We start from the raw sequence: 15,450 nt of genomic DNA on the forward strand, positions 1-15,450 counted from the left end.
GTAAGCAATCCTGAACAAGGTTGCTTTTTGGCGATCGTATGGCAAAAATATTTCTTTCGCGAACTTTATCTGTATTTGTTTAACATTAAATATTTCATAAATTTGATGATATTTCACACCATTTTTATGATATTTCTCTCTTTTGAGTGAATAATTTATCCTTTTGGAGGAATTTTGCTGGGAAAACAGCAGTTTTTAAATTTAAAATATATTTAATTAGCTAGATAAACGAAAGGTATAATAGCAGATGATAAACGAAGTAAGCGAATGAAAAAAAGTCACTGTTTGTGCTTGGCGAGCATTAAGGGTTGTCTCAATTTCAAGCGCGGAGATGCTTCTCTTCTTACTCCCGAGCTGAAATGAACTCTGCGTCCGAGGAGGTGGAACCAAGTGCCAGCTCCTGGTGAATGAACTATAGTTGCACAAGCTACTTACACATTGTTGATGTTGATATAATTGATTAAATTATATGAATAATGGAAAATAATACTAATAAATACAATTTTGCAAAATGATTTACTAAATGAATTTTCTCGGGCTCAGCCATCCTCCATTACACTGAAAATCAGCTGATGAAAGTGGTCAGTCCTAAAATAATCAACACTAGATTGCGGAAACAAATTACATGTTTAAAAACTTAATATATCTTGTATTAATAAATAAATAAAATATTTTTTTTTGTTAACTTAACAAATATTTCGTAATGTTATTTATTAACTAAAGCACATTACAAGTTATCTTTCACCTTATTTCAAGAACTTAGCTCTTCATCGTGCAAAATTGCCTTTATTAAGGTTTCCTCAAAACTAAAAATATCCTCTTCAGCTACCCTTAAATTTAATTTATAGGGGGTGATTTGATCACTTCTTCAGTATATTAAATGTAGAAAAAAAAACTTATTTCTAAAATATATGAAAACTTCTAGCATGCAAGAATTTTAAAAGATTCTGCATTTAGGGAAGTAAATAATGGAGATGCATAATATTGGGGCTCAGGGCCCAAATGCTATCATAGTAAAAACTACTTATATCTAAATATAAATTTTAAAGAAATTGCAATTTTTTTAATAATATATTGTGAGAGCCGAGGTGGCTCAGGTAATACAGCGTTCACTTCCCAATAGGGTACCCGGGTTCGAATACCAGCGATGGCTGGGATTCTCTGGTCTATACGAATTCCGCGCCCGTCTTGTACTGACCACAGTGCTGGCGTAAAGTATCCTCAGAAGTTGATGGATCATGGGTTGAAATCCCCTTGGAATCGGACTAACAGTGGGAGGTTTTCGTGATTTTTCTCTCCATGCAACGTACAGGTATAGGACAAAATAATAGGAACACCTGTGCATAGCGGTACTATGTACGGGTGTTCCTATTATTTTGTCCTATACCTGTAGATGCGGGTTAGTTCCATCAGGAAGTCCTCCACGAACGCAAATTTCTCCCAATACTTGATCCAAGAGTTCCCTTGTCTTCTGGATTGGTCTAGACAGGGCTACGAAGTTGAACATTGATTGTCGTAAACTCAAATTTGGGACAGCTGTTTAACGACGGTTATAAAATTAAATAGTTATTCCGAAAAGGATTTTAAAAAAAGGAGTGATAAGGTTTTTTCACCGGAAGAAATTCCTCTCCTTACTGAAAAAAGCTATAATTCTTTCCTTACAATGTTTTAGAAGTCTTCCAGGCACCTGCAATTAAAACTAAAAAGCATCTTGCATATTTTATTTGTCTAGGTTACTCATTAGTGGCCCCCTCACCTTCCCAAAATACAACAAAAGGGATATGATCATTTATGTTTGCATGTGCTATTTTTTACCCTTGAAGTTATAAATGCTTTAGGGTACAACTTTTAAATTTCCTTATTCTTCTTGAAATAAATAGTTTCATAGAGTTAGGCGCCTACTGTAATATTTCGTTATAATACCAGCTTTTTTATTATGCATGGTTTCTCAGAAAAAGGCTTACTCAGAAAAGTAGGGTTCATGAACAGAAAGAAGAAATCCGGGAATTCTTTGTTTAAATCTAGAGTAGATTAGGAACAATGGATATGACAATAAACTATGCTGTGGAAATAAACTATGATATGTTGAAAATTTATATTGAATCAATCCAAGTTAGTTAACAAGAAAGAAAGAAAAAATTTTCGTGAAATAATTATTTTTTGTAATAAATCATATTTCGCAAGGAAAAGTCTTTTTCAAAGCATTATAATTTTAATATTGAGAACTAAACATTGACCTACATTCTCTATAAAATAAAACAATCCTTTTATTATTTATCTCATGACTTATCTTTAAAAGAAAATTTTAAGAGTTAGTGGATTCTTCAGTATGCAATTTTTCTTGACACGTAAGTAATTTGAGAAAAAAGTGCTTGATACAAATCTATAATAAAACATATGATTGTTTTTATTACTTAATTTTACCGGGTTGCTTTCATTTCAGCAACAATCACTTCATTGACAGACCGTTTCATCAACAGGCAGTTTTGGTCATTTTTTCGACAGGCCATTTTGACGACCGAGTCGTTTCGTCGACAGTGTAATTTCGCAGATAAGGTAATTTCGTTTACAGGAGAGTTTTCTCGACAGTACATTTCGTAGACTGGGTCGTTTGAAGGATATGATTATTTCGTCGACAGGGACATTTCGCCGACATGGTCATACGTAATTTTAAAACCATTTTTAGGGTTTGTTCATTTAAACGTGACATCACTTGCATTTCTTCGTAATTTAGTGCATTTATGACGAATTTTTTTAAACCTAGCCTGAATCATAATTTTTATGCTATATTATAAAGACCGAAACGAAGCTTTTTTTTTCTTTTTAAGTTTAAAATTGCCTACTCTTTTTGCTTTCAAAACAAAAACGTTTCAAAAACAAAACCTTTGTAAACTTGATGTTTTAGTTTTTTACACATATTTCTAAGATTGTTTGTTATTTTTCTAAACAGAATAAGGCTTATATTGATTGAGATTTCAATGACTGATGAGTTTCAATAATAAATAATCCACTATCATCTTTTTCGATGAGCATGTCAGACATTTAATTAGATTGTGTCTGCTGATCTTAAACACTTACACTTGCGACTCTAATGGAATAAAACATTTTATTTTTAAGCTAATTTCGAAATGAATGACTAAAAAAGTCCACTGTCATTTTTTCGATGTGCATGTTTAACATTCATTTAGGATTGCACCGACTGATCTTTCACACTTTTCACTTCAGACGCGTTTAAAATATTTTATTTATTAGTTAAATTCGAGATGAATTAATAAAATAAATATTAGTTTCGAAATTTAAAGAATTGTAATTTAAAGATGGTATTTTAAAGTTATTTTAATGCTTATATTTAAAAAAACTAAATGTTTTTTTAAAAACCTTTTAAATTGAAACCACTATATTAAATTTATTATTATAGTAAGTGAAATTTTGGTACAGAAAGAAAAATATATTTCCTTTTATTTTTGATTTCTTTTGTCAAATTTTAATAATTTTTTTTAAAACGAATTACAAATTCCAACTATTTTGCTTTAGTTAAGGTCATTAAAAAATTTTATTACAAAGGGTCGATTTAAAGAAATCTCGTACTTAACTTAATGCCGATTGAATAGGGGGATTTTGATTTTCCTTTCTCAAACATAGTTTAAAATCTTTAATAATACCTTGATACTTTTGTAATTAGATATTATGTTCTCTGATATTCAAAATAGCATACTTTGTAAATCGCGAAAAAAAGCGCGGAAAAAAAGCATTGATAAAAAGCACTGAAAAAAAACAACCCAGAAAAAGAGCATCTCTTTAACATTTGTAAAAACTTAATATCCGATTTTAGTCATGCTGTTGTACCTGAATTTAAAAAGAATCAATTAGTCAATCTTAATTATTTTTAAAAAATTACTACTTATACAATGTTTTATTTAAATTTCAAAGGAACTTCTAAGAATTTATAAATTTTTAATACAATTATACGATATACTATTTTAGTATTATCATAAATAATGGGTTCATTAACTATTGTCTCTCAATTCCTTAATTTTTTGAAAAGTTAAAAATACTAAAACTGAGAGGATGTCAATTAAATTTTCTTTAAAATAAAGGTAGTTATAAAAAGTGTAATTTGTATTTCATTAAATCACAGTACAATAATTATAATTGTAGAAGTTTTGAACATTTTTAGAACTGCCTAAATGTCTTAATTTTGCTGAATAATCTGAAGTTGGGAAAATTTATAAATGTTTTTTTTTCGGAATACCTTGCAAAATCTTGGAAAATATTTATTTTCTATGAAAAGTTTTGGAAAAAAATATTGTTAGTTTAAAAAAATTTTTCAAAAAATGAACAAGCTAACGATAAAGATTGCTGTAATATTAACGTAAAAATGTATTCGTTGTACAAAGAGTAGAATCAGTAGAGCCCGGATTTTGATGACCTAAAAAATCCCAATTAATGCCCTTAAAAAGTGCAAAAAAATGCCCTTCAAGAGTGCAAAAAATGCCCTTAAAAAGTGCGAAAAATGCCCTTAAAAATGCGAAAATTGCGCTAAAAATGCCTTATGACATGACTTAAATAAAGTAAAAATATTGAACCAAAACAATGTTTTACTCTTTAAAATTATTATGAGTCATTTCAAAAAGTATAAAGCAATGGAATGCTTGTTCTACGTTCATTAAAGTTTGAAAAATATGTTTTATATCCTAAAATAACAAAAAAAAGGAAAATATATTGACTCCAAAACATTTTCATTTTGTATAGAAACTTTAATGAATATAACAACTTCCATCTCATAATATTACTAAATATCAGAATTACATTGGAATATTAAATTTTTTTTGTTGATATTTTGAAATGTAAACGAGGGTCTCTTGTCTGAAAGTGAATTTTTATATCTGGAGAAGCTTCTTTCAACAACTACTGATATTATTGGTGCGTACTTGAAAAAGATGGTCTCACTTACTGACAATTCTTCTTCAATTTGGAAAGATGTTGCTTCACCTGTTAATATCCTAGAGATTTTCTTCACTGTTTGGAAGCCAGTGTAATAATAAAAAATGATAAAAAAATAATAAAAATTGGAAAAAATTAACAAAAAGTTTAAAAAATGTTTTAAAATGGAAAATAAGCCAAAAAATTTAATGAAAAATGCCCTATAAATCTAAAAAAATGCTCTAAAGGACAAAAAATGTCCAAAAATGCAAAAAATGCAAAAAAATGCAAATGTCATCAAAATCCGGGCCTTAGTGATCAGTAACTTAAATTATGACAATTTTTTAGTAAGTGACAATTGGGTATCAAAACGTGCCGAACTGAAATGCATCTTTTTTTATAACGAAATGAAAAGAAAAAAAAAGAGGGGGCGAGACAGGATTTCAGAACTCAAATGGTTTTGTCATTGTTAGAGTGAAAAAAATATTTTGTTTGGAAAAGTTGCAGAACAAAGAGCAAATCACCGGTACTTCCGACATTGAAAGACTGACCATAAAAAATTCTAAATAAGTTGCCGTCGCAATTCCTAGGTTAGCTTTGCTAATTTATTATCTTCACGACAATTTATGAGTATTCAACTCATCCCATTCTCTCAATACTTTGTTCAAGAAGCGAAAGTGGGTAAAAATTGTAAAATATCATAGGTCCAGTTTTATTTCCTTTATGAGAAAATGAGCTTTCTTTTTAATTATAAACTTTTTTTTAAATATACTTTGATTTTATCAGTTTGTAAGTTTGTTGCTTAAATATTTCTAACATTGATAATTTATATAAATTCAAATTATACTCATCAAAATATAGCCGATTTGAGTACCTTTAAAAAAATGCTGGGTTCTAATACCGTTAAAAGATAGTGGGTTCGAGAACCAACCAAATGATTGTTGGTTCGAATATATCTATGAAAACATCGTAGGTTCTAGTATTGATTAAAAAAATATGCGTCTTCTAAGAATGATCAGATGATAGTAAGTTCGAGTTTCAATAAAAAACTTTTAAAAAAAAATAGTTTGTTCAAATACTAAGAAAATAATAACAGGTTTGAATACCGATGATAAGATAGTGTGAACAAGAACTGTCCAAATACTAGCGTGATCGAGTTCCGAGTACCTATTGTGGGTAAGAGTAGTAGTAGTAGTAGTTAATTTACGTCGCACTAGAGCTGCACAATGGGCTTTTGGCGACGATCTGGGAAACATCCCTGAGGATGATCCAAAGACAAGCCATCGCAATTTTGATCCTCTGAAGAGGTGATGGCACCCATGCTTCGGTAGCCCAACGATCTGCACGTGAAGTCGAGCAATTTACGGTAGAACAGTTTAACGAGGACCAATACCGCACACTCTCGGTCCCTACGCAGACTGAACCAAGTGGTCACCCCCCCCCCGCACACTGGCCGAACCAGTGATGCTTGACTTCGGTGATCTGCTGGGAACCGTGTCTTAACGATCAGTCCACTGCGGGACCGTGGGTAAGAGTACTGTTCAATAAAATGTGTGGTTCCTGAAAACTGATCAAGGATTAAATGTAGTGAAGATGATTTTTGATAAAAAAAAAATAAAAAATAAAAAAAAAGACAGTAAGTTCGAGTAACGATAGGGAGCTAGTGAGTTCGAACTTTAAAAAACATGAATGGATTTGAAAGAAAGTAGATTGAGTGTTAATCAAATGATTGCGTGTTCGAGTTCAGATAAAAATAGTGGGTCTGAGCTTTAAAAAAAAAAAAAAAAAAAGAGTTTCTTCGAGTACTCATAAAAAAGATTGTGGGTTCAATTTTTGAACGGAATAGCGTTGTTTGGAAAATAAACAAAATATAGTGGGTTCAAGTAATGATCAAATTATAGTAGGTTCAAGAACAGATAAAATGACAGCGAGTATGAGCATTCGTAAGAAATGGAAGTTCGAGTACCGTTACAAATAGAGTGAGTTCAAAATTCAACAAAAGAGAGTGATATCGATGATTAATCGCATAATAGTAGGTTCAAGTGCCGATTTAAAGATAATTGTCTTAAATACCAATATAAAAAAATAATAATTAGTTCGAATACCTATAAGTAGACGGTGGGTTCAAGTACTGATCAAATGATAACTGGGACAAGTACCGATAATAAGATTGGCGATCAAAATGAGGTACAAGTAGCGCAGAGCAAAACTCTCTACCTATGGCAAATTTTGCACGCTTTCACTATTCTTCTTCTTGGGCACTACAGCCCATGACAGGCCAAGGCCGTCCCAATAAGTTTTTGCGATCTTGATCTATTCTTTCACCAATAGCTTGTAGATAGTCATAGGCAACTCCGGACGATACTGAAAGCAGAGTTGGCCGTTGATTACAGTAATCGATTACAACTGTAATTGATTACAGATAATTACAGCTATGTAATCAATTACTTGTAATCACGATTACAAGTAATCAATTACTTGTAATCGTGATTACAACTTTCAAAAAATTTTAATTACAGCTGTAATCATGATTACAATTCTGATTACAGTAATCAATTACTTGTAATCACGATTACAAGTAATCAATTACTTGTAATCGTGATTACAACTTTCAAAAAATTTTGATTACAGCTGTAATCATGATTACAATTTTGATTACAGTAATCAATTACTTGTAATCATGATTCCAAGTAATTGCGATTACAAGTAATCACAACAAAAACGATTACGAGTAATTATGATTACAAGTAATCAAAATATATGATTACATGTAATCATAATTACATGTAATTTGATTACATGTAATTGTGATTACTCGTAATCAAACTATACGATTACAAGTTGTTACGATTGTATACTATAGTCAAATTTTTTATGTAAGTATTCATGTGCATTACATTCATTGGACATGCATTGCACCATATGCATAGATGGGGATAGCATGCATGTACACATGTAAAATTTGTGCGAAAGAATTATGCTCAATATATTTATGCACATATGTACTGTATATGTACACACATATGTACATTATATGAACATTATATGTTCATTTCATCATATGTACATTATATGAATATACATCTGTACGCTATATGTATATACATCTGTACAATATATGCATCTCAAATGTGTGTATGTACGTACGTTATGCATGTCGAATGTATGTATGAATATATGTAAAATATAAATACTCCCAATGTACGTACAATCGTACACAAATGTATTGTTTATATTTGGATACATACATTGAGCATGAACATATTATGTATATGTACATAAATACACTGGACATGCATATCATGTACATGTATACATACATATATTATACTGTTCATAAATAAATTGCACATGCATGCATGGGACATACATTTTACAAACAATGTATGTATATTCGTTCAAACACAAGTACTTGTATATACATGCGTACATGAACATAGATATACATTTTACATACACAAATATTTGCATAAAATGAATATATTCATTGTGTATAAATGTACATGTCTACATTGTTTGCACATACATACGTAATCATTATCCATATACATACGTACATATATTTTATACCTACAATATAAGTGTATGTACAAGTGCGTGAAACTAAAATGTCTGCACATATGCGCTAGATAAAATCATATGCACATACATTTTAGTTACATTCATTTATACGTATACAAATACGTACAAAATGCAGTACATGTTAATACGTACAAAATGTATCATTATAAAATACATTCTACTATCTACTGTAAAATATAATCATTTATAAGAATACAAAAGTCTTGTAATCGTGTATCTAGATTACATGTAATCATAATTACTCGTAATCGTTTTTGTTGTGATTACTTGTAATCGCAATTACTTGGAATCATGATTACAAGTAATTGATTACTGTAATCAAAATTGTAATCATGATTACAGCTGTAATCAAAATTTTTTGAAAGTTGTAATCATGATTACAAGTAATTGATTACTGTAATCGACTATGTAATCATGATTACAGCTGTAATCAAACTTTGTAATCACGATTACAAGTAATTGATTACTGTAATCAATATTGTAATCATGATTACAGCTGTAATCGAAATTTTTGAAAATTGTAATCATGATTACAAGTAATTGATTACTGTAATCAATATTGTAATCATGATTACAGCTGTAATCGAAATTTTTGAAAATTGTAATCATGATTACAAGTAATTGATTACGGTAATCAAAAAATGTAATCGATTACATTTTTGGCCCACTCTGACTGAAAGCAGCGCCCTTAACTTCATTTTGGAGAAGGAAGCTAAATTTTAAAAAATAACTTCTCTTCCTTTAATTGTCTCACTGGTGTAATCACAACGGTGTAGAAAATTGCTTTTTATATTTTAAATGAGAATACAATTTCCACCAGAAAAGTATAAAATCTATGTCAACCATAAATGTTGATTTGAGAAGCATATGAACAAGATAAATAACAATTGAGAAATTCAAGGTAAAAAGAGAAAGTCGTTAGTTTAATTAATGAAAATATCTAGAATAAATATTTATTATAGGTAATATTCATAATGTGCATAATCTTTTATGACATCCAAATACAAAAGTTTAAATATTAAAATTATTTTTGTTCGTTCTTTAGCAGACGCAAACAGTTTCAGATTTTTTTAAATGAACTGTTTTTGTAGTTTCCTTTTCGATAGAAATTAGTGACAAGGAATTTAGTCTCTCTGTCATAGTAAACTTATAAATTATGAAGATGGTTTTTAAACTTTGGGATGTTTTAACATTTTTGAGCAATAATTTTACCCACATATTTCTTCATCATTGTTAGAAGATCAATTCCCTGCCCCAGTCTGAAATCTGAAAAGTCAAATACTACACATTTATTTAGTTTTATATTATTTACAGAGAGCCAGATATTGTGAAATTCATTAAAATAAATCGAATGAACTGGGCAGCTCACATTTTCAGAGGAAATGATGACTCAAATTTAAAGAAAATCCTATTACACAAACCCCTAACGAACAGGAAAAGAGGTAGATCCAGGCTGAGATGGCTGGATTTAGTTGAGACTGATTTCCTTACTCTAAAGGAGAAAAACTGGCGAACAAGTGTCAAAAGTAGAGAGAAGTGGATTCGAATTCAAAGGAAGGCACTGGCCCACCCTGGGCTGTCTAGCCAGATATGATGATGATGATGATTATTTTCTGACAATTTTTAAAAATTAAATGACAAATGTTATGAAAACTTGAATTAAAGTCTAGCTGTATGCTCGTATAAACCGAAACTAAAGAACTAAAATTCTAACTAAAAAGAAAATTTAATTATTTTGATAGAAAAAGTTCAATTAGCATGACCGCGCTTGGAAAAAAAACAGTTATATTAGTCTCAAATACACTTGACAATATTGAAAAGTGCATTTCTTAAATTGAAAATGAGATTTTCTTCTTCTTTTTTTTGATATTTGAAAATAATTATTTTTAATTTTCATAAAATAATTACCAGCGACCAGTTGGTCCGCCTTTTTAAAAAATTAGATTTTCACGTATTTCGAGATTTTAAATCATACAATCAAAAATTATGACAACATGTAAGTAAAATAATCTCATATTGCTCAAGTGGGATTGGATTTAATTTGTGTTTCTTTTAATTTTTTACATGATCTTATGGTTTGGTGGTAAATTTGTTATTAAACTGTCTAGTACAACATATGCGAACATAAAAAGAAAATGCTAATAATCTCAATAGTTTCTTTTTTAATATTAAATCTAATTAGTAACCTTGTCAAAATCAAGCTCTGCACTTATTTGCAATTGTTAATTCTAAGCCAATGAAATTCAGTTGTAAGGATTTTTCGCCAAAGCGAAAATAACTTTAACTTTTATAAATTTCTTTTAGTTAAAAGAATACGCGCATCTAAGACAGCAAACCATACATTAAAAAAAAAATTAGTTTAATGGCACTGTTCAAGAACTGAAAAAAAAAGCGTAACCAAGTAAATGAGCCTTTACGATGAGAAGTTAAAATCAGCCTTAACATTTTTTCGAATCAGCAATTAAATTACAATATATATTGAATTAGTAATTTAAATAGCATGTCGATCAGTTATATTTAATTTAAGTTCATACGAAAGATTTTAGCTATTAAAAAGTTTTCTTTTCTTCATATTGAGAACCAGGAGTTAAGACTTAACTGACATAGGTCTTAAATGTGTGTACTCAAATATATTATTTATATACAGGGAACAAAAAAATAAATGGACCACCCAAAATAACTTTTGATCAAATGATCAAATCTTATAAGTTCTAGGACTGAATCTTAATGGCTCAAGGGGGTGACTTCAAATATGCCAATTAATTCGTGAGGACGATATTTTAAGTAACGAAATCAAACACAAAAACATACTTTCTCTGAATAAACATACCTTTTTATTTCGAAAGATGCAGATTTTTGGCCCCAAAATACAGGGGATAACCGCAATTTGGGAAATATATCGAATTTTAAAAATACGACTTTTTTAAAATTTAATTTCTCAGGTACTCTTCGGCTGATTTCGCTTAAATTTCATATTTTGCCTTGTAAAATTATATTCTTTAAAATGATGTCAAAAATTGTGTACTTAAATTTTTTTTTTTTTACTCTTATTAGCTAATATAATAAAAAATATTTATTAAAACTTATATTTTGTATGGAATTCTCTTTGGATAGACGAATTTTTTTAATTATGTACAAAAATTTCTCAAGTCGCTCAAACAGTTATCGGGATATGGCGAAATACGCAAAAAAATAAAACTAACATTAAGGGGTTCAAACTTTGGACAACTCTCCTGACCAAACTATTGGGGCCATATTTCCCAGATAGCGGCTATCCCCTATATTTTTGGTATCCAAAATAAGAATCTATAGTAAGAAGATCTGTCTAATCAGAAAAAGTACGTTTTTGTGCTTGATTTCGAAACTTAAAATATTGTCAGCACTAATTAATTACACATTTGAGGACAATTTTTTTATGAATTTATAAATTTATTTACTCGCCCATAAATAAATTCACTGCTGTGAATATAGTTACTCGATGCTTATTCGCAGATCTTAATGCAATGCTGAAACTTATTACCTTCTTCACGAATTCCATTCTCACCCCTTGCTTGTTAAATGGTTTAGAGAAGAGATGGGGAACTAGGAAATGCCTGGAAAATGGGAAACAAAATGGTCAAAAGATAACTTTTCTGCTCTCTCTCTGCAAACTAACTTATATGTAACTTATATGTAAAGAACTCTAACTGCAAAGAAAGTTAAACTAAGAATATCTGATTCAAAAAATCTATGAATATATTTTTCAAACAAATAATATTTTTTGAAAAGGAAAAATTTATAATTTGCAAAGCATAAATTTAGGTCTCGTTCGGCTCCCTTCGTTTATTTCATGTTCAAGGAGACTTAGCTTGATATATACTGTGCTCAAAATAAAAAGCGAACACTCAGAATAACTTTTGAACTAATCTAATGAACAGATTTTCACGTTCTCAATCTTAATAGTTCGAGGAGTTAACATATATGTTAATAAATAATGCTGACGATGTTTTAAGTTATGAAATCAGATACAAAAAAGTACTTTCTCTCAGAATAAACATACTTTTTTCGTAACATTTTGATCCTTGAAATGTGGGGGAAGGAAAATATGGTCCCAATAATTTATATAGAAGATCCATTAAAAGTATTGACTCCTTCAAATAAATTTCAATTTTTACGTGTTCTGCTTTATCTCTGGATATTGCTAAGCGAATCAAAAAGTTTTATTACACAATTATCGAATTCATTTATCCGAATATAATTACATGTTAAATAATAATTACTATTAGTTATTTTATCTAGTGAAAGGAATTTGAATTGTAAAGTATTACATTGTTGTGCATGTAATTTCTAACGACAAAATACAAAAATCAAATGAAATTGGTTGAATAGTTCTCGATAAATAAAGTTTGTAATTTGTTAACTTGGAAACAATTTAATCTACCTCGTTCAAATTTTTTGTACTTTAAAATAACATAATTTAAAATGATGTAAAAATTTGTGCATATTGCAACTCAAATATGTTTCGACAACTTTCAGATAAAATAATTAATAATTATAATTTCTTTAAATAAAATTAACCTTAGATTAACGAATTTTATAATTGTGTAAAAATTTTTTTTGATTCTCTTAAAAATTTCTCCTGGATTAGCGAAACGAGCATAAGGTGAAATTAACATATTAAGGTCCAAACTTTGGACTGCCCTCTGGCCTAAACTATTGCGACCGTATTTTCCAGATTGCGGCTAACCAACATCCATGTTTTGAGAATCAGAATTTCAAATCTGCGGAAAAAAGAAGATATGTTTATTTAGAGAAAATTTGTTTTTGTGTCTTATTTCACAGCTTATTATATCATTAAATTATCGCTTGTATTGATTAGCGCACTTAAGATTTGACTTTTGAATACATTAAGATTGAGTCCCAGTTCCTGAAAAACCTATAATTTAATGAAAAGTTACTCAGGGCGTTCCTTTTTTTATTTCGCTCACACCCGTTTTCTGAAAATATTGAATCAATTTTCAAAAACTTTATTTTTTCCCATTCATGCTATGATGCACATTTTAAAAGTTTCGATATTAAAAATATATTTGCTCACCAAAAATATATTAGCTCGCAAAAACTTACCAATTTCTCGGTCGCATCTTCCAATTCATATTTGCGATTTTTTCTGTGCAGTGAGAATGGCCCATCAGTTATGAATGATTGACCCTTTTTGTTGCTTTTTATGTTTCACAAACGTTTATAACTTTGCACAAAGTCCTTAAAACTTTAAAGTTCAATCCTTTCCTTAAAGCAAAATAATTTTTTAATGTATTACGAATTTTAAACGACAAATCGGCGCAAAATTTATCTTTACGTTTTGGCAATAATATTCTGTAATGAACTGATACGGAGATATCAACAATGGCGGAGGTAATGTTAAATTATATGACATTTAAATATAAATTTATGTTATTATTAGAAAAAAAAAGTTTTTAAAATTCAAGTAGTATTAAATTAGAGATATGATTTTACAACTATATTAAAATATATTTAAACAAATGTGAATAACTACTACTGTATAAAATTAAGTTTTTGTATTTATAGTTTTGCCGCTTAACTTTTTAATGGTTTTATTATTAAAATTATCTATTTTTCATTGTATATATGTCTAATGGTATACTTCAAATATTATTAATTAAATTGTAGAAGCATTTATGATGCTTATAAATCTTTATAAGTTTATTTTGTTTAAAATATAATTTAATATGTTTTGTTTTATGATGAATCTCATTGATGACAAACGCTTAAGTTGTTTTCCCCCCTTTAAATCTTATAATTTTTCCAAATGTATATTATGTTATCAATTTAAATTGTGGAATTGTCATTGGTGATTATTTTTTTATGCGATGTATCGATACTGTTTAAAACAAGCTCTTAGTTAATTTAGAGGGGAAAAAACAATTTTGCTTTCATATAGTTTTATTTCTATATTTGTATATTGGTTAATCTTAAGTATACCATCAAAGAGTTTAGTGGTAATTAGAAAATAAATTTTCATAAGATGTACTTGACAAACATTGTTAATACCAAACATATAATTCAACTTTAAAGAAACCAATGAAAAACTAATGTTTTTGTTTACATTCTAAATAATTTTTTAACTTTTTTTTGTTAATGGTTTTATAGTTACATAGCTTTTCTTTTAATACATGTATTACTAGCAATTAACAATAGTGGTTGCGGGGAGATTTCCGTATCCTGATCTGTAGGAGAATAATCGCAAAGTCTTGGCAACTTCTGTGCACCCGCCGGCCAGAAACTAGACACCCATCTCAGAAGGAGACTAATTTGTAGAGTATAACTCCTAGCCACCCGTGAGCAAACCTCTACATGTTTTTTTTTCCTTAAATTTTCTCGTTTAAAATCAACTTGGCACCTTGGTGATTGTAGTTGACTTGGCAGAACAGGATATGGGAATATCCCCTTGGTTACCTTTAAATTTTCCCTTTTTGGCATTTTTAATAAACTTCAACTTGTCCAACAAGCTACCATATCTGGTAATATCTAATAAAGGAAAAAACTTAGAAAAATATTTAATTAACTCGAGATCTGTATCTTAAGAATGTTTCAGGATACTTTTGTGATGTGATCATGTCGTAGTGTCTCATGTTGTGACGTTGCAAAAAACCTTGAGAATCAGTACTATAGAATTTATATATAAATTCTTATAATTATATTTATTGAAAAAAAACTATATTTTATTCCACCTTTTTCCTTGGTACCAATTCTCTTCTCAACAGTATTAATTAACTTATTGTGGCAGTCAGTCATCAATGGCACCTAAATAGTTTTATTTTAAATGGTTCAGATAGGCGTAATTTTAAAGTTATATTCTTAACTTTATCTTTATTTTACTTTTTATACAATATTCATTTTCTTATCATAATAGTAAAAAAGCTTTTTCTAAGGATTATGTTGAAAATG

At 29.2% G+C, this 15,450-nt stretch overlaps 1 protein-coding gene across 7 annotated transcripts in view; it reads left to right on the top strand.

Annotated features, from left to right (window-relative positions):
* Nucleotides 1–13,781: 13,781 nt before the first annotated feature.
* Nucleotides 13,782–15,450, top strand: part of LOC107453844 (mesoderm induction early response protein 1) — a 43,064-nt gene continuing 41,395 nt past the window's right edge. For 4 of the 7 annotated variants that reach the window (XM_016070812.4, XM_016070814.4, XM_016070815.4 and 1 more), the window contains exon 1: nucleotides 13,782–13,896. In XM_016070812.4, the coding sequence (XP_015926298.1) occupies nucleotides 13,888–13,896 (9 nt within the window). In that variant the 5' untranslated portion in view covers nucleotides 13,782–13,887. Of the gene's footprint in view, nucleotides 14,141–15,450 lie in introns of all 7 variants that reach the window. The other 3 variants (XM_071187780.2, XM_071187779.2, XM_016070817.4) reach the window with 3 other exon arrangements.

This window comes from Parasteatoda tepidariorum, chromosome 11, assembly GCF_982258835.1.
Source record: "Parasteatoda tepidariorum strain Cologne lab strain chromosome 11, Ptep-v5.0, whole genome shotgun sequence".
NCBI classification, from domain to species: Eukaryota; Metazoa; Arthropoda; class Arachnida; order Araneae; family Theridiidae; genus Parasteatoda; species Parasteatoda tepidariorum.